The 20,043-nt window shown below is 40.0% G+C and overlaps 1 protein-coding gene across 2 annotated transcripts in view; it reads left to right on the plus strand.

The window, feature by feature from the left end:
• Nucleotides 1-2,140: 2,140 nt before the first annotated feature.
• The window catches only part of chs1 (chitin synthase 1), a 38,028-nt gene continuing 20,125 nt past the window's right edge, over nt 2,141-20,043 (plus strand). The window contains exons 1-18 of one of the 2 annotated variants that reach the window (XM_070554937.1): nt 2,141-2,381; nt 2,506-2,586; nt 10,155-10,290; nt 11,987-12,172; nt 12,286-12,487; nt 13,658-13,818; nt 13,933-14,008; nt 14,414-14,532; nt 15,360-15,537; nt 16,022-16,118; nt 16,390-16,486; nt 16,672-16,793; nt 17,152-17,247; nt 18,380-18,544; nt 18,667-18,814; nt 18,989-19,054; nt 19,150-19,328; nt 19,438-19,496. In XM_070554937.1, coding sequence (XP_070411038.1) covers nt 2,540-2,586; nt 10,155-10,290; nt 11,987-12,172; nt 12,286-12,487; nt 13,658-13,818; nt 13,933-14,008; nt 14,414-14,532; nt 15,360-15,537; nt 16,022-16,118; nt 16,390-16,486; nt 16,672-16,793; nt 17,152-17,247; nt 18,380-18,544; nt 18,667-18,814; nt 18,989-19,054; nt 19,150-19,328; nt 19,438-19,496 — 2,134 coding nt within the window. In that variant the 5' untranslated portion in view covers nt 2,141-2,381; nt 2,506-2,539. The remainder of the gene's footprint in view (nt 2,382-2,505; nt 2,587-10,154; nt 10,291-11,986; nt 12,173-12,285; nt 12,488-13,657; nt 13,819-13,932; nt 14,009-14,413; nt 14,533-15,359; nt 15,538-16,021; nt 16,119-16,389; nt 16,487-16,671; nt 16,794-17,151; nt 17,248-18,379; nt 18,545-18,666; nt 18,815-18,988; nt 19,055-19,149; nt 19,329-19,437; nt 19,497-20,043) is intronic. The other variant, XM_070554938.1, reaches the window with a different exon arrangement.

Below are 20,043 nucleotides of genomic sequence, written 5' to 3' on the forward strand. Positions count from 1 at the left end.
TCAACTTTGAAATGTAGTTGCAAATTTTTACTATCAAAAACTCCAGCGAATCAATCTGACCCCCCTGAACTTGGACCTAAACAAAATGCTCATGCTTGATTATTAAAGGGACAGGATGATTAACATTTATTCATTATATGGTCCTGTGATTTATTCACATTCTAAGTACAACTGTTATGTTTTATTAAAAATTCTTTGTAACGCTGATGATGTTTTCATTTTGTAAAAAGGGGCAGAGCTTCATAAGATGTATTCTTCTGTCTGCTCCTTTTCATTCATGGATATCGGATAGAATTTTACGTTTATTTATTTTATTCTGATCTTTTTTTGTTTTACTTTTTTTTTCTTTGAATTAAATAAAAAATGAAAAAAATATATATATTGACTCATTTAGAAATCTGTAAGGGTGTAAATGCTTCCTTGCAGCAATGCAACACACCAGTATTTTAATTAGTATTGTAGCAGAATATATATAAAATCACAACTTTGGGGGTGGGCTGGAGAGCCATACTCTCTGTGATCAGGAGCACGATGTAAGGTTTAACCCTTATAAGTCACACTTAATGCATGAACAATTTAGAAACAGAAATTAATCTAACATGCACAACTCTGAACCACGATGAGAAACCAGCGCGCGCGCGCGCACACACACACACACACACGGAGTACATGCGAACACGCAGAGAGGCTGCAGGCAAGTTTTGAACCTCTCGCTGTGATGAGACAGGACTAATTACTGCACCGCCGTGCTAAACACTGTGACCAAGCTCATCTTTAAAACCAATTAAAGGGTTCCGTTTTGAAGAATAAAAATGTTCCAATCAAATGCAGGAATTGCAGATTAAAAGATTCAACTCCTTCCTTCTCGTCTCACAGCAGATAAACTGTGTCGACATACCCTCTCCTTGTGCGTGCTTGCTGCAGGAAGCTATTCTCACCATGTAGCCCATATGGTCACTAATTATACTTTGACACTGAAGATTTCCGTGAGACCAAATCAGAGACAAGGTTGGGTGCCCCACTACTGACCTTTTCTGTAGATCTAAGCGACCTCAGCTGTGCATAGCAGCAACAATGCCCTCTGTAGCATCACCGCTGTGATGTGAACCACATTTCACAGATCATAGAGCAGGACTGACGAGCTGAGATCACAGTTATCGGGGGATGACAAACACCAAACTCATTTCTGATACTGTGCGTTTCCTTTTTAAATCCATGCACACCTTCTTTTCATGGGTTAACAAACACTTGTTATGTTATAGTCCTGTTTACAAAAGACAAATGGCGGTATTTGTCCGCAGATCAAACCTATAAATCAGCTCTCTATCCTCGCTGCAATGTGGGATCTCTGTCAGACTCCACACCTGAAGGAGGAGGGAGAAACCACCACCAACTATGACCATATGGCCAGATTATTATACACTGGCAAAGCATCTTACACATTCAAGGCCCACAAAGTGACAGTGATGTTTTTTTGATTCCATGCACATCATTAACACACAAGCATAAACCCTAAACTCACTTATTTAGATGAAATGAACTGTTATTACCAGGGAGTATTCTCTTTGTTCTCTTTCACACAACAGAAATGTGGGAAAGCATTCAGGTCTGGGTGGAAGCCACATCTACAGCTCTGTAGTGACACCTGGTGGTGACATTCAAACACCGACTGACCAACAACACTGAACACAAACTTTTAACAAATGTGAATTCCTATCTTTGTAAGCGCCCCACCAACCCTGGAAATCAAACGATGGCTCTGCTCTGTAAAATACCTTTTCATCAGCCGTAAAATAAAAAAAAAATAAAGATTTGCTTTTATTACTGTTGAACTTTGGTTTAACTGGTGCTGGAGAAGAGGAAGAAGTTCAGCAGCACTGAGAAGGGAGCGGCCAAGAGGCTCCATCTTTTTCCCCTGTAATGACCCTTGTACCATCTTACTGCTCTCATAAAACCTGCATAGATAACTTGTTGTTATTTGTCACTGACAGACTTTGATACATCTCACAGTCACACACACACACACACACATACATACCCACACACACACTTCCTGGTCAGCGTATCTTTCATAAACTGTGATAACCCTTATGTGAACACACCTGTATGGGCAGAAACTCACTGTCAGTAGATGGGTGTATCTTTTACATAAGCTTGTAATAAAGCAGCAGAACAATCCAACAAAGGACAAACCGCTTCACAGGCTGCAAGAGACACACGGGCGGATTACAATGTTCTTTCTTGTGCTTTTCTGAACAAGTTGAAGCTTCTTTTTAAAAGAAATTCATGATATCTACACATAAAAGAGAACCTGGCTTCTACATGAGGTTGGCACGTCTTTGAAGAAAGACAAGAAAAGTAAATAAAGGAGAATTATCAAGGTAAGGGCGTTATTAGTAAGAGAATGCTCGGTTTATATAGAATTAAAATAAATCAAACTCTTTGTTCTGATATCATGCTTTAATTTAAAATACTTAATGTGACTGATAATAAATATGACTACAGATTTCAGGTCCTGTGTGGAAAGTAGACAAGCACAATGGAGGAGCTGAAATACAGGGGGAAGAAAAGAGAGGGAAGACACAGGTAACCATCTGCCTCGTTACACTCATCTTCTCTTATTTGCCGTTTTGTCCAAGAAGATACTTTCTTTCACAAAAAAAGAGGCTGAGGACAAAATGTGACAAGAGATGAATGCAAATTGGTAAATGGTATTTAGGTTAATGGCAGCCCAGTGAGCACACTTTGATCTTAATTAGCCTTAATGAATAAGACTAGTACACACAATGAGCTGGCTACACGTTCATTTAGCTTATTAGAGATTAATTTCCCTCTCTTTGGCTTATTTCCTGCCTGCTCCAAGGAAATATCCAATGAGGTTCACCATTATACAAGAAAGTATTACACAATGCGAAGTTTTACTTGGAAATCAGAGAATGAATGTAGATCAATTATTTTGTTCTTCTAATTTCAGTATGTAAAAATCAGCTCATAATTGACTTTTGAAAGCTGCAATTTCTGCTTTCTTTGCACTTTACTGAAGATGAAACTGTAATTCCTCCTCGTAGCAAAAGTTCTGAGCTTCAAACCTTCAAACATGTTTTCTAAAGGATGTACGCATATTTAACAGACAACTTTAAACTAGAATAGTTTCCCATTTCCTGTCCATAGGCACACAATCAAGCTTTATTAACCTCTTCATCATTGTTAGGAGGTTAATTGTTAGTGGGATTGATATTAGAGTTGGATAAAATTAAAAACTGCTCGCTTGTATTACCAGGTTTCAATTAAATATAATTTACAGTTTGAGGGAACACTTAATTTCCCCTGTGCACTGCTGTGCTTCTCTTTTATTGCTGTGGCTGATATCATCCCCACTGTTAACGCCTGCTGTTACTGGGGCTGTTTAAAATCTTAAATACATACTACAGTTTTAATCACATTCTCTATACTGGCATCTCTGAGGCATAAAATGAGTCGGGTTTCTTGGTTAACAAACGGCAGTTTTCAAAACTCAGGACTGTGGAAAGCTCATTCTGTGATGAGTAATGTAGAAATGATCAGAGGGATGAAAATTAAAATCGAGGAAAATTGAAATAATCTGAGCTGAAGGAGCCGGACTGTAAGGATGCTGTTTAGAACTCGGAAAGAACAAATCAATCTGTTTTCCAGCAGAAATAAAGGGATAGTGGGCTTTATGACCTGTGTCTTCACAGCTGATGGGCCATCAGGTGTGTTCGAGAGCCTCTCAAGTCAATGTTTGTGAACTCGCCACCAAGCATGTTGTGGAAACATCCCTTTGCACTGATAGTCTTATTAAGATCTGAATGAAGCTACATTAATCTACATTGGAACAGAACAGTTGTGGAAGCACAATACAGACCTATTGGACCTGTTTCTCTTTTTCCTGATAACCTGTTGTGAGGGAAGTGGTGGCTTTTCACCACACATTGGACTCGTTGGATGGGCACGCATTTAACGCATGCGCCCCGTCCTCAGGGGGCCCTCTCATGCTGAGAGGCTCAACCCTCGGCTCGCCAGCGGGGCAAACACTCCACCTTTGGGTGGAAGCCAGTTCAGTGAAGTTTTTTTATCTTTCTTTCTGTTCATTGTGTATTTTTGGGGGACACTGTAAAAATCAAGTTCTTGATCAACAGGTATGTCATGTAACCTTAAAATTGCCTCTTTAAATGTTAACGGTCTGAGCAGCCCAGTAAAGAAGAAAAGGGTCCTAACTACATTTAAAAAGGAGGGAACTCAGCTTTTCTATAGGAGACCCAAATGTCTAAACAAGAACATGAAAAGCTCAACGCATTTGGATATCTAAACACTTTTTCTAGCTCCTGCAAGAACACCAGAAAAAGGGGGTGTGGCCATACTGATTTCGAATTTATTAAGCTTTGAATTAATATCTGAAAAGGTTGACAAGGAAGGCAGGTTCATTATTGTTAGAGGGAGAATTTAAAACGTCGTGATTACTCTGGTCAATACCTATGTGCCTCCTGAGAGCGACAAGCATTTTTTGAAAACACTTTTTGACATCATAGTGGTGGAAAGTGAAGGAGTTTTAGTGTGTGGAGGTGACTGGAACACTATCCTCAATCTCAGCCTGGATAAGACAAGCAATAAAAGGCAGAAATCCAACAGGTCCAAAGATCTAAATATACTAATAAAAGAATCAGATATGTTTGACGAATGGCGGGACTCCCATCTTAAGGAAAGAGATTTCACTCATTATTCATAACTCATAAAGTGCATTCGAGGATTGATCTTTTTGTAATGAATGTCATTGATAGAAGCAAAGTGAGAGAATGCACAATTGGAACGGCTGATCTGTCAGACCATAACACTATCTATTTAACTGTTAGTCTGTCCACTGAACCCAGAGCTCTGGTATGGCACTTAAATGTTGGAATTCTTAACAATGAAGCTATAACAAAGGAGATAAAAAAGGAAATTTCAGAATGCGTAAAGGAAAACAATGATGGACAGGTAAAACCAACAATGGTCTGGGATACAGTTAAAGCGGTTAAGAGAGGGAAACTGATTTCGAGAACTGCATATTTGAAAAAAATAAAGAGACAACAATATGAACAATTGGAAAAGCAACTTAAAAACCTGGAACTGGAACGACAGTAGAATGTCAATGATCCTAAATTAACAGATCAAATAAGAGAAACCAAGGACAGAATAAATGAAGTAATACAGGAGGAACTAGAGAAAAAATTAAGATTGTCAAAGCAAATATTCTACGAAACAGGTCCAAAGGCCACTAGGAAATTAGCCAGGTGTCTTAGAAAGCAGCAACAGAGGCACTCTGTAAATAAAATTAGGGACCCCCTAACCAACAAGCCAATTCATGAAGAAGGTAAAATTCACAAGGTTTTTTGAAGAATTCTATAAATCGTTATATATACCCCTGAAACAAGTCAATGACGATAAGATCAAAACCTACCTGTCTGCCTTAGATATGCCCTCACTAAGATTAATTCAAAACAAAGCGTTGACAGCACCTATTACATGAAAGGAATTAGATAAAGCAAACGGAAATCTTAAATCTAATAAAAGACCGGGCAGTGACGGGTTCCCAAATGAGTGGTTTAAGATCTTTAAGGATGAGCTAGCTGAGATCTTATTAGAATCCTTTAATTGGACACTGAATAACGCAGATACCTCCCTCATGGAGGGAGATAATAATTTCAGCCTTCCCTAAAGAAGGAAGAAACCCAGAATATTGCGAATCGTACCGGCCGATTACTATACTAAATGTGGACTATAAATTATTTACCTCCATAATCTCCAAGAGACAGGAGTATTACCTGACAGAATTAATCCATGAGGACCAAACCGGTTTTATTAACGGCCGCTTCCCACGATAGAGTAAGACGAACACTCCACATCATCGACCAGGTAAATAGGCAAAAGCTGAGTATGGTTTTGGTCAGCCTTGACGCAGAGAAAGCATTTGAATGCATCAGCTGGAGCTTTCTGTTTACAGTTTTAGAATGCCTAGGCTTCAATGATATGTTTATCAGATGCATACAAGCCCTATATGACAGACCAACTGCCAGAGTTAAATTAAATGGCCACCTGACTAACAACTTTCAATTGCATGGGGGAACACGCCAGGGATGCTGCCTTAGCCCGTCTCTCTTTGCGTTATTTATAGAACCCCTAGCACAGGCAATCAGGAAGAACACAGCACTGGAAGGTGTCACCATTGCAAACACTGAGCACAAAATTGGCCTCTTTGCAGATGACATCATCATTTATCTCCAGAATCCTGATGTGACCCTCCCAAAGTTAAAGAAGACCTTGACAAAGTTTGGCACGTTATCTGGTTATCACCTGAACATCGCCAAGACACAAGCCTTGACTTTCAATTGTTCTCCTAATAAAGCCATAACAAACTAATATTAACTGAATTGGGATTCTAAGAAGCCAAAATATCTGGGGGTGGTCATATCTCGCGAACTGGCCAACCTGCAGAGACTTAATTTTGATAAAATGATTGACTCCATACAGGAAGATTTGAGACGCTGGGCAAGGCTGTTGCTGGATTTTACTGACAGATTAGACATAGTGAAGATGAATATCCTCCCTAGATTTCTGTTTCTTTTTATGTCCCTGCCTATTAGAATTGCAGACTCCCAATGTTCTGCTTGGGATAAGCTAATCTCAAGATTTGTGTGGTCTGGGGCTAGACCACAAATAAAATTCAAGACCCTTCAGTTAGGCAAAGATCATGGTGGCTTAGCGCTCCCGGACCTGAGGGGATACTATTACGCTGCTCAAATAAGATATATGGTTTGCTGGTGTTCCTCAGAAGTAGAGGCTCGATGGAGGCACATAGAACTAATGCAGGGGCGTAGCCAACCCCACACACGCCTGGGGGGCAAATTTACTCCAGAGAAAGATGGATGCCGTATAGTTGAGGACGCTTCGATAACATGGAAGATTATGGTTAGATACAACTTGATGAATGTTTCAAAGCTTTTGATTTGGCCCTCCATGAACCTTAGCTCCCGACCAGGAAAAATTGATCCACTTTTTTCAAGTTAGAGGGACAGAGGTCTATTGGCATTATGTCAGTGTGTAGAAGGAAACATCTTCAAAACATTCGAAAAATTGAGAAAAGAATACAAACTTGAGCACAGAGACTTATTTAAATACTTTCAGGTCAGACATTTTTATAACACGGAAATAAAGAAGGATATCCCCGCTGGAGATAATGCCATCATAAAGATTTTCAGAGAGGCCTATAAGTGCCTACCCAGTAAAACTGTTTCTAAACTGTATAGAGGACTGCAGGGACAGAGAAGAAACAATACACTGTATATTAAAATAAGATGGGAAAAGGAGTTGGGTGTGGAGATCACAGAGGGGGAATGGGTTTCGATGTGCATGACCCAACAGACATCCACCAACTCAAAAAGATGGAGGGTTTTTGGCTGGAAGAGCTTAGTCAGATTTTTTAATCACACCCCAGATTACCAGCAAACAAGGAACTCTGCAGCTATGTTGGAGAAAGTGTGGACATCAAAAAGCAGATCACTCTCATCTGTTTGGGTCGGGCCCAAAGCTACAGCAGACCAGGGACACCATCTTACAGATCTGTGGAAAGATACTGGGCATAGACATCCCTATGGACCCTAAGACTGTGTTGTTGGGACTGTTACTGAATTAAGTGACTGAGGACCCGGACTCTTACCTGTTTAAAATCCTGCTTCTGCCATATAAGAAGGTTGTCACATGGTTCTGGCTCAAAGATGACCCACCTAGGATAAAAGACTGGCTGGACATTGTAGAGGATATTCATTTGATGGAAAAGCTTACATTTTTCTTACACCTCAAAGGTCACCTATACTATAAATATTGGACAAAATTGATAGCTTAAAGGAAAATGGTGGCATAATCACCTTTATGAAGTACCCTTTTTTATTTTTATTTTTTTTTCATATATTTGATCCTACAGTACCCCCTTGTGTTCTCTGTGTCCCTTGTTGTACTGTTTATGGTTTGTATCGTGATAAAGGAAAATGCTAAATAAAGATTTTAAACAAAACAACATACAGACACAAAAGCACCATACAAAATGTAAACAAGGAGCATAAAAGCATACAATCAGGTCACATAAAAGACAAATTTGTCTAAAAAATGTAAAAGGGGCCCTTGTTGTAAAGTGTTACCCAAATCCCTAAATAATTTAAAAATGAGTACTTTTGCCTGACTTTATGCTATAGAATTTTATGTTTTTTTTTTACTTCGGCCCCTTTAAGACCTCGACTTTCCAAAAGGCCCAAATCTGTTCTGATTTGTCAGATGACAGAATATGATGACTCGCAGGACAGACACTCACTTTTCTTTGTATTTAAGGTGTGCCAAATTAGCCATTAGGCAGGTATTATGAGTGTGTTTCACTGCCATATGTTAAGAACAATCAATGTGTCTGAATGTTCTGTAATAGAGACAACGACCCTTTTGAATATAGACTTTAGTCTGTACAACTTTACAAACAAAGCTGTTTAACAGCCGAGTCTTGGTCAAATATATCATAATGCTTGAACTGGTCTGAAATGTTTTACAGTGAAACCCTAATGAGCTATAAAGTAAAAACAAATGTTTACAAAGAGTGTGACCATGTTTTAACAACAATGTTAAGAGATTCAAAACCTTAGACTCAGTTCATCAACCGAGCCTTTGCGTTTAACACGGTGTGAATAAACACACACTTTAAGGCGATTTCTTCAATCCAGATAGGATTGAAGAGATGCTGTTGACTGTGTATGTGTGGATCATTTAGCCCATCTGCCAGCGTGGCCGGGGCTGTCCTGAATCCAGACTTTTCTGTGGTTTTGGTCGTTGCCATGACACAGTCAAAGGTCACAGTGTTATCAGCGGAGAGCCAACACCCTGGTGACTGGTCTGTGCTGACATTAATCATGTACCTGTTTAGATGACTAAAAGGCTCATAGTTAAACCTCAGTAGTCAAATTACACTGATACGGATAACCAGAGATAATCCACAGCTTTAGTAGGTTGTTTTTATACTACTGTTTGACTCCGAGTCATTTACTGCATCCTTCATGTAAAAACCATTCAGCTCTCTTCACTTTGACCGTCCTCCCAAAAGAAAATACTGTAGATTAGACTTTACCCACAGTGGGGAAATTCATGTTCGGTGCCGCGGTGGTCACATCACCTCACGTGAGACACAAGGTAACATTATGTTTATACGTTTAAGTTTCATTATAAATGGATAACGAGCCTTTTACTTTTTAAATTGTGTCTATATTGGTTAAATTAAATATGTAAGCGAGTTACTAGCCACTGAAGCTGCAACTACTAAGCAACTAGCCAACCATAGATAACTTCTTTGGATCTAAAAAAAAACATTTCAGATGTCAGCTCGATAGCTACAGTTAGTTGACTTACATTTAAATTGGAAATTTGCCCCAAAGTAGCTGCCGGCTCCTGATCCACCATCCTTTTGAGAATACCGCGCTGTACTCTGGGAAATTTTTGACCAAGGCCAGGCTACAATGCACCTCCCATGTATCCTTGCTCAGCTAGCTAAACGGCTATCAAACCGAGAACAGACGCCTCGGTAACACATGACATCGGAGCATGCCTTGGCGGTTCCTGATGATGTATCTGAGGAGTTATACACTCACTGCAGAGGGGATGAGTGACCTACGTAGCGTCCGATTTTACATCTGGGATGTATAAAAAACAGAAATTATGATTAAGACTGTTTCATGACCATTTCTGCCAAGATGTTTACTGCTAGACTTCTAACAAAATATACAATCCGCATAATAAGAAATGAAGCAATAATGAAGTTCTTTTAAACTTCCTGCCACATTTGATTTATAATTATTCATGTGTGATAAGGTCGGCTTCTATGTGACAAGTTTACAAAGACTGCTGAGATTTAGGACCTCTTGCCAACAACTGTACACTGATACAAATGACTTCAAAATGATTGTGTGTGTGTGTGTGTGTGTGTGTGTGTGTGTGTGTGTGTGTGTGTGTGTGTGTGTGTGTGTGTGTGTGTGTGTGTGTGTGTGTGTGTGTGTGTGTGTGTGTGTGTGTGTGTGTGTGTGTGTACTCTTCTTTTTTAAATGAAATGCTGACCCTTGCTTATATTCCAGGGATACGTGGGATCCGTTCCAACTGAACCCTGTAGGAGCAGAAAAGGAGCAGAAAAAAAGATGTTTTGTTCTGGCTCAGTACCTCGTGGCTGTTATTGTGGGGATAGCAGTCCTGGTCAGTGCTGTTATTGCTAAGGTAAGATCCACTTGTTAAAGGCTTTCTGTAATTTTCATGTTTGATTATTTATTTATTTATTTATTAATCAATGTCAAAATGAACAACAAGTACCTCCTTAAAGTGTTTACTTGGGAAGATGAACACTAAATGAAATTAAACTTGCCTAATAAAAAAAAACATTCTGTTAGCAACTTTTGCTAATGTTTTTACAAGATTTTTAGAGACTCTGACATGAAGCGCACATTAGTGCAATATTTACTCTTCTCAACAAGAAACGGCTTCTGCCTTGTGTCCCTACCTTGACCCACCTCAGGAGACCGAGCTGTTTTCTGGCTCAGCAGACACCAGTAGTCGGTACGTTATAGCCCCGCACTGATTGGTGGAATGGCGCCATGACTATTTTGATCTCTGATGACTGTTTGGGTGAAATCCTGTAAGAGTTTATGAAAAGGCACACTGACATCATTTATGATGTGAGTGGAAGTGTCTAAACACAGATGTTGGTCCTATAAAAGCATGTAATGAAAGTAGCCGTGGGCAGCACGGGCAGAATCTCTTGCCCTCCTGTCAGAACCTGAACACACCACCAGTAGGCAATGACTTATAAAAGACACACTTTATTGCACAAACCATAAGACAATAAAAACACTAGGGCCCAAGCTCTCTCTCCTAAAATCACAGTCCAGTATGAGTCACACAAGCAGCGGTACTTAGCTGTCTCAGATGTGGTGACCCCCCTCCCCGGGGTCTGAGCTTCCAACGCCGTCCAACGCCCCGGGGTGTAGCTTGCGAGGGCGGCGGGTAAATTCACAACGTAAGTCCAACTGCCTGAGTCCATAGCAGCAGATATCGGCGTGGTCTCGGCATCCACTATGCCCAGCCCTCGCTGCCTAAAGAAGGCGACAAGCCTTCCCTCCTGACGCTGGAACGCTGCATGCCTGTCTAGCTGTCTTCGTCGCCGGCAGCCCTAACCGGCTGCGAACGACCCCACCCCCCAAGGTCCGATGCCACAATGACAAGTCGACCACGCACACCTCTCAGCAGACCTGTCACCTTTTTATCCTCCCTGGCCTCGTTATGCATAACGAGGACCAGCTGGTGTCCAATCACCACACCCTCAGAGCCCGGCAGCTTCCGTCTTCTGCCCATCACAAGCATTAAGGCCCTAGAAATCCCAACCAGGGTCTTGAAATGATCCCTGAAGTTGGCTTGCAGTGAAGCTGGCTATAAAGCTTTTGCAAAAAAGATGAAGCAGTTAATAGAAAAAAAGGTAGGTCCTAGTGTTGTAGTATTTGAGATTGGTCTTGGTCTTAGGTTGTTGGTATAATCTTGTCTCAGACAAGGTGGGCTCTGTTTTTCTTGAATAAGACTGGTTGAGATCAATGCTGATAAATCACTCAGGTTACATAAATGTCAGCTCATTGGTTTTTCAAAGAAAAGCAAGACAGATAAACCTAATGGACTTCCTTGTTAGTCTGCAGGTGAATTAGTATTATAAAACAGAGGTGTGCCCATAGGTGTGGTTGGCATGTTGCTCTGGGAAAAAGCGATTACCTGTCAAGACATCTTTCATTTCCTCATATTGAAAGAAAATGAATTCAAGGAGAAATTACAAGAGTTTAAAACTATGAGTGGACCAGAGAAATCAACAAGTATTTGTTAGGTTTTGTGCCCTGGCTGTTTATTAAAGTCATAGAGTTGTTTCTTCTTTCAGGGGTCTCTCTTGGTGTTGTCAACGTTGTCTAGTCCAACTTCAATGCGCACCCCAAAGGAAAAGCAGTTCTACATGCTGATGTTGGTGTTCTGCCTGGTCAGCCCAAATTTCCTTGTGTTTATAAAATCGCTGTGGCGGTGTGCCTTCAAGAGTTTTGTTCAACCCAACATGAAGACCATGGCATCTGTACGTTTCCCCAAACCTCCACAATAAGATTTTAACAAGAGACAAATGTGACTATTATTCATCATCTATAATGATCAGAAATACTCGTGTGTAAATATTACTGTCATTTGCAGATTTGCCTCATCGAGTGTTTGGTGTCTCTTGGCACTTCAGTCCTGGTGCTCGTCGTCATGCCTCAGTTTGACATACTGACTAATCTCTTCATCAGCGGAGGAGTCTGTATCGTTTCTGCGATACTGCAGATAGTTTTCAGACTTCAAAGAGAAAAGTGGAAGATTGTGTTCCCGATCTGCTCCCTGATTCTCACCACTGCTGGTAACCATCTTGAATTTCTTCACAATTTGAAAAAAGCTCTTTATATCAAGCCTCTTTAATTTAGAATCAGCATGTGTATCACATTAAATAAAGGCAAGAAGTAGATTTCAGGGATCTATTCTATTTTAAAAGTCCAAGTTCAACAAGAAACTTTATATATATATGTGTATGTGTATGTGTGTGTGTGTGTGTGTGTGTGTGTGTGTGTGTGTGTGTGTGTGTGTGTGTGTGTGTGTGTGTGTGTGTGTGTGTGTGTGTGTGTGTGTGTGTGTGTGTGTGTGTGTGTGTGTGTGTGTGTGTGTGTGTGTGTGTGTGTGTGTGTGTGTGTGTGTGTGTGATATGTGATAGGTCAGACTGAAAATGAGCAAATTAGCAAAAATGTCCAAATATCAGGAAACAATACTCTAAATACTGCCATCTTCTGCTCGCTTCTGACCTGGCTCCCTTCTAGTTCCTAAAACAGGAGCGCCAGAGCTTTTTTTCCTCCACAGAGATAGACTCACAAGGTATTAATTCATACCAAAAATCATTGCAATTGTATTGAAAAATGTGGTATAGAATTTACTCTTTAAGGCTTCTTAAGCAGTTCTGTTGAACTTGAAACCAAATCCCTTTGAGTTTTAGCTCAGGAAACAATTATTGCTACAAGATTAAAAGGGAGTTTTCCTCTCCACTGTTGCTGCATGCTTGCTTTGTATCGGGATTGCTGTAAAGACACTGACTACTAGTCAGTGACTAGATGCAATCTGCTGGGTTCCTTTATAAAAGGAAACTTAATTGGCATAATGAACTGAACTCAATTGAAATGTTTACTTTGCAAAATGCCTTGAGATGTTTATAAATAAAATGAATTAAAAAGGGTGCAGCTGAATTAGTAAAGTGTACTCCGGAACTGTATTTAGCATATACATCCCTTTCAATAAACACAAAAGCACAATATTGTATAATTTTGAAGAGACTGTAGTAATTATGTGTGTTTTCTGAGGCAGAAATCTCATTTCGGCTTTCCTAACATAATCTAATGGCTCATTAGAGGTCCCTCTGTTGCTGATATTTGGATTTTCCTTCTTAATATGTGGACAATGACATGCTTGTTTACCAAAATAGAAACATTAAAATTATCCTAATTCAAAATGTGTTCAAGCAGCTTCATAATTGACTGATTAACAGGATACAGCCTCCTGGTAATTGACTACTATGTCCGCTGGACATCTTATGTGGATAACCAAAGCGCTGAATGTTTCATCTATATTGGAATTGGAATTTTCTCTTCACTCCTCATCTCCCTCTGCTGGTGGGAAAACATAATGCAGGCAACAAACAACATGCAGGTATGATGTATTTTTTTGGCTGAGCAACAACTGATGCATGTCTGCTGGTACATTAAAATACAAAATGAAGACTTGGCACTATGAGCGAAACCCTTTTTGTGTCTTTCCTCACAGGAAACGCTGTCAGAACTGGATGGCTTTAGGGATTTTGTCTTTGTCATCAGCAGCATCTTGAGAATACTGGTGATAGGTAATTATCAGCCATCATCATCTGTATGTGTGCACCTGTCACAACAACACAGTGACAAGATTGGACATGTTCAGGAAGTGTATTATCAACACTTTAAATCATTGTGAATCAACACTGAGGCCGTAAAAAAAATCATAAAACCATCATTTCAAACAGGAAAACAACATTTTCCTGTAATGACAACAGAGTGTGCATGTTATGGATACTTAATCAGTTGAAAACCTAAATAGCTGGAAATCGAGCCTTTGTGATCTTGTACAACACAAAAATATCTAATTGCTCCACTAGAAAATTGATATTTCTTGGTTTTCCTTATGAATGTGTTTTGTTTACATTAAATAAATGAGATTTTAAATTATGATGCATCTTCTAATTGTTAGATATATTTTTTTCCTCTATTTTTAGGGGGAGTTTACCTCATCTACTATGTGCTCATTGAAGACACCATCACCTGGACGGACTTTAATCTGCAGAACAGTGATTGGGAACTCCTACAGATTGGACTTGTGCTTTTTTTCTTACAAGTAAGAAAGAGAGAAACAGACAGATTTGGATTGTAATACACTATAAAGTACAGTGTGTGTGCAAGCATGCATGCATGTAAGTAAACTCCAACTAATGGCTCTTCTTTTCCTAACATTTACCTTGGACTCTCAATCAAGAACAACAGGGGGTGTCAGATGGTTTCCAGTAATGAAAATAAAATTGAAAAAAGACTTCTGAAGCTATTTTCTTAGCATAACCGTAACAGAAACTCCAATAAACTGTCATAAATGGATACATATGAGCTAAAGCGGTTTCCTTAAGGGGGAACTGGGGGGAACTAAGCAATTTTGGCTTCTTTTTAGCACCCCCTAGTGTCCATTTGTAGAACCGATAGCAAATCCTGTGCGTTCGTCTTTTTAACAGCTTAATCTAACAGCTGAAACGTCTCCCCAGCCTTCCTTACTGTCTACAGGAGTGATTCATCACTAAATAAAAATACATCAGTTCTGATCATGATCTAAAAGATGCAGGAAACGTGCTAGAAGCAGACTGCAGTGCCAGGTATGTCAATCCGAACAAAGCGGCCCACCAGTCTGAAGTTGCAAGTGGAATATTCTGGCCACAGCGGGGCTGGGTGGCCTTTCATTAACCCTGTAAAGGTCATTTTAGCACATACTGCCTCAAGAAAACTATTTAAAAATAAGAAAAGTTTGCAAGGATGGCTTCAATTACTTTACCAGATGATCCCTCGAAGGAGAATTTCAAGCCAGTTTGGTGTAATGATTGCACTGTAACTTTTCACCTCACACCTTCAGTATTAGCTTTCCGCAGGCCTAATGTTTATTTCTTCTGTATTTTGCACCAGGCCTTCTGTTCAGCAGCTTGCCACTGGTTTGGTGTCGTCGCCTGTAAGATCCATGCCCTCAGGATGGCCTTTGCTCTGCCTCTGTGCCTCACAGGACCCACAGTGCTTGGGTTGGGACTCCTGCTTTTCTTAACACAGGCAGCAAAGCTGGATGAAGGACAGTCAGGAAATTATCCTGGTGAGGTTTACTTTTGTTATAATACACTTACTGTTGACAGAACTGATCATACTTCACTTCCTTTGAAAATAAGCATTTGAAAGACTGCTGTGACAAAACAAATTACTTTAAAATAAAGCCTCTGCTATCTTACCATCAGTTTTGAGATCTCTCCATTTATGAAGAGCTCTGGATTTTATCTAGTTGCTGCGGTCGCACCCAGTTGTACTTTGGTCCAAACCAGTGACGATCTCCTCTCTTACACCAGAAATGTCTCAGTGTTTGTCTCGAAGGAACATCAGTGGGATCGTAAATTACACAGAAGTCCAGCCTGTTATCTTCTAAATTAGCTTACAAACACCAGTCATGACTCCAAAAGGACAGGGTGTCACGCAGGTGTTCTATTAAACAACAGCTTTGGTTTAATAGAAGACACAATGTCTGTATGATTGGTGAATTTACTTTAATAACATTATTTAATTTGTTTTAATTCATATGTTGGCAGAATTCTGTGACAGCTTGGTCTATCTGAGTAGCAAAAACACAACTCCCATTGCTCTACTAGAGGTGACCAAGAGCATCTGCAGAACATCACTTAACAGGTGCGACACTCTGCTGAAGTTGAATATAATGGGGACAGTAAACCCTTTCAAAGATGTGTCTGTCAATGTAGAGGTGGTGTAGAGCTGTTCAGAGTGGAAAGAACGGACATGTTTAGACTATCTCTGACGATGTCTAGTTCATTTGGTAGATTTCCTATTCAGACGCATGTTTCCATTCAAAAACAGAACATGATCTGCACATTTTGAGCTGTGAAATTGAAAGAGATTTGTAGGCGTTTATATAAATGTTAATGTACTGTTTGATTGACAGTTTCTACTTGCAATGGCCCTTCCTTATGCTGGGACTGGAGGGAGTGTGCATGTGGTCTGGATTTGTCACAAGTACCCATTATGTATGGAAAACCAAGGTATGTAAATAAACACATTTCATTACTAAATTAATAAAAAGCTTTTTCATAACACTTGATTCAGCTCTATTATACAAAGATGAATCAGACTCCAATAATACACACACATTAGCTTAGAGCTGCACTAGTATCTGATTTATGGTGAACTTACCACATGTTTACTTCTGCGATTTAACGTGCGTTAGGTCCAGCGTATAGAGAGGACATCTCAGCTGTTTGTGCGTCGTCTCTACGAATCGGCTTTCATCGACCTGTCTTTACTACTCAACACTAAGATGAAGCTACCAAAAGCTCAAACCAACGAGAGGTAAGGGAGTCTGAGAAAACAACAAGTAGCATCTCTAAAAATGAAAAAAAAAGAAGAAAAAAGAACAGTAGAACTTTCTTCATATATGGGACAAGGAAACATCTCTTCTACTTGTTTTATGATCATCGTTTAAGGGTACTGTGACACTGACCCTTATACAGATTTGACATTTTTAGATGCCCTTAGAATAGTTAGAAAATAATGTGAATGTGTTAAAAGGAAACTGCAAAAGAAACACAGCTGAATACATTTAAATTATTTTTAATTGTGTTATGAACCTCAAAAGGTTTCCTTAACGTGACAATGTTAACAGCATGAAATGTCAAAAACAGTCCCATCTCTTCGTTCTCCTCCACAGCCAAGATGACCTACAGAACTGTGTGATCTATCTTTGTGCCACCATGTGGCATGAGACCTATGATGAGATGCTGAAGATTCTCACCTCCATGTTCAGGTAACCGAAAGCTTTTGCGAAATGAAACAATTTTTAAAAACTTTTCAAAAAGTGAGTCTTGACCCGTCATTTTGCTGCTCATCTGGGTCTAGGTTGTAGAGGCAGTGAAACAGTAATTCAAAAGGGGTTCGAATAAAGACAACTGGACTCGAAGACATGGGTGACTGTTTAAAGACAGTCTTTCCCATTTGACTTCGATAGCTTCCTTTAATCCTCTCTCAAACCATCTGTCTTCTCTGTCCAGAATGTGTACTTTGTCATCTTCAAAAGTGTGTCCCTTGTCCTTCAGGTGTAGGTGGACCGCAGAGTCTTGACCTGAAGAGGTGGCTTTCCTGTGTTGTGCCATGCGCTTGTGTTGTTGTTGTGTTGTGTGCATGGCACAATACAGGAGAACCACCTTTTCAGGTGAAGACTCTGCGGTCCACCTACACCTGAAGGACAATGGACACACTTTTGAAGATGAATCTTGTATCCACCACTTGGGGACAGTACAGGACAAGGGAAGTAGGGAGGGAGAGCAGAAGTGCATGAGAGAGAGAGTTAACAAGAATGCCTGACTACTACATGTGATGCAGGTTCAATAAAGCTTGGAAAAGGAATTCTTGTCTACTCATGCTACTTCCTGGTACAACAGCCAACCATAACAAAGGCAAAGTACACGTTTTGGACACCAGATTTTGAAAGTCCAAGCCACACCTTCCTGCAGCTGATTGAAACCACCATTCCCACACAAAAAAAAAGGGCAAACCACTGCAACGACTCCTCAGGGGGTAGGGAGGAGGGGGATGCATAAGCAGTTTCTGCTTGTTAAACAATAGATAGCTACAGCTTATAAGCTTGACCCTTCCTTATTCCAGTGAGAATTGACAACGCTTCTCGGATGAGAAGCAAAACATCTTCAAGAAACCAAAGAAGTTCAGTTGCCTTTATTTTAACCCTTTTGGATTACCATGACCTGGATGACTGAGGACCTTCAGCAGCAAGCCAGTGCTGTTTTCTCAGGCCAACCTAGAGATATAATCCAAGTGTGTGGTGTCTGATATCAACCCGTTTGTTTCCCCATTACACTCTTTGGTTTTGCACGAAAGAAACACTTTGACCATTCAAAATCATTTTACGGCTATTGTTTCAGGTTGGACCGCTATCGAGGTGACCCAAAAGAGGAACACAAGGACTGTTTTGAATTCGAGTGCCACATTTTAGTAGACGATGCCTTCACAGCTGAAGAGGACCCCAAAAACAGACTTGTCAATTCATATGTGAATGACTTGATTCATGTGGTGATAGAGGTTTACAGGTAAGGTTTCCCACATCTATATTACACATACATGAATGAACAAATGCACAGGTATACTCTGTATAAGATTTGCATGTTCAAAATAAAATTCCAACCCATTCTTTACCCATCGTCCCACTCAGGGTGTTCACAAGCAAAGAGCCAGATGACGTGTCAATCATTGACACTCCCTATGGTGGCAGGTTAATGTTTGTTCTGCCAGAGGGTAACATGCTCTATGTGCATCTGAAGGATAAAGGACGCATCAGAAACAAGAAAAGATGGTCCCAGGTATGTAAACAATCTTCTGTGTGCATTTGTCCAATTTTATTTGTTATGAATAAACAAATAGATCATATCCTTCATGTTTCACTGAGGAATCAAAACTACACACTCCTGCTTGAGCCCACTATCATTTTTGTGATGTCACGAATGTTCACCCTGCTTATTTTTGACCCACTTCAGATCATGTACATGTATTATCTGCTTGGCTGGAAAGGCTACATCATCAAGAATCCTCATAAAATGCCAGTAAGGTCTTTTGTTCTTACATCTGTTGAGTTCATACTTTAACACTAAACGTTCCTAATTAAAATTCTGGAACCTGTCTGTTCATTTCATCCCAGCGCCAGAAAACCAGCAGAGGCAGTTTGGTCTCTGTGGATGGTGCAGGGAATGTATATGTGAATTCTCCGTGTGACAATGACAACAAGAGAAAGTTAATTCATGATGACAACACGTATATTCTGGCTTTGGATGGAGACACTGACTTCCATCCTAAAGCTGTGATTCTGCTAGTAGACAGGTCAGCAAAATGCAACCAACCAGTTTATTCTGTCATGAATTGGAAATAAAATGTCCTAAATATTTTTCTTTAATTGTTTATAACTGAATGTTGTGTGTTTTTGTAACAGGCTGAGGATGTATTACAATGTAGGTGCAGCATGCGGTAGGATCCACCCAACTGGTATGGGTAAGTTTTCCCCTTTCAATCATTCATGCATACATGTGCTCTGATATGTTTACAGAACAAAAGTCGATCTCAAGGCTAACAAGCCACATTCATAATTGTACCTAGCCTAGCCTGTGACATCATCTTCAGCCATCATAAGCTACAGAGCATTTGAAATGAAATGTCATGAGCCAAACCCAGGTCTCATTTCAGCATCCAACTTACATATTTAACTAATTTAACTAAAGACAATCCACCTAACATCCTATTGAAGCATTATGCTCCATGCTGATAGATTATCTAACAGAACCAGACAGCCTACAGAGCTGAATCTAAAAGCTTTTATTTCAATCCAAAACTCAAATCCTAACCCTAAGCTTCAAACAAATTCAACATAAACAAATCTAATAAATCCTAATCAAATACCAGTCCATCACCACCACAGTAACTTGAGCCGTCCCACACAGGCTGTGCACTCTGGAACCAAAAAGGCCTCCGTTTAAAGGTCCAACACCACAGAACCAATAAATTGCACATTAAATTCTAAGCAACCATCCTCTTACCATAG

This window comes from Nothobranchius furzeri, chromosome 9 (genome assembly GCF_043380555.1).
Source record: "Nothobranchius furzeri strain GRZ-AD chromosome 9, NfurGRZ-RIMD1, whole genome shotgun sequence".
Taxonomy (NCBI): Eukaryota; Metazoa; Chordata; class Actinopteri; order Cyprinodontiformes; family Nothobranchiidae; genus Nothobranchius; species Nothobranchius furzeri.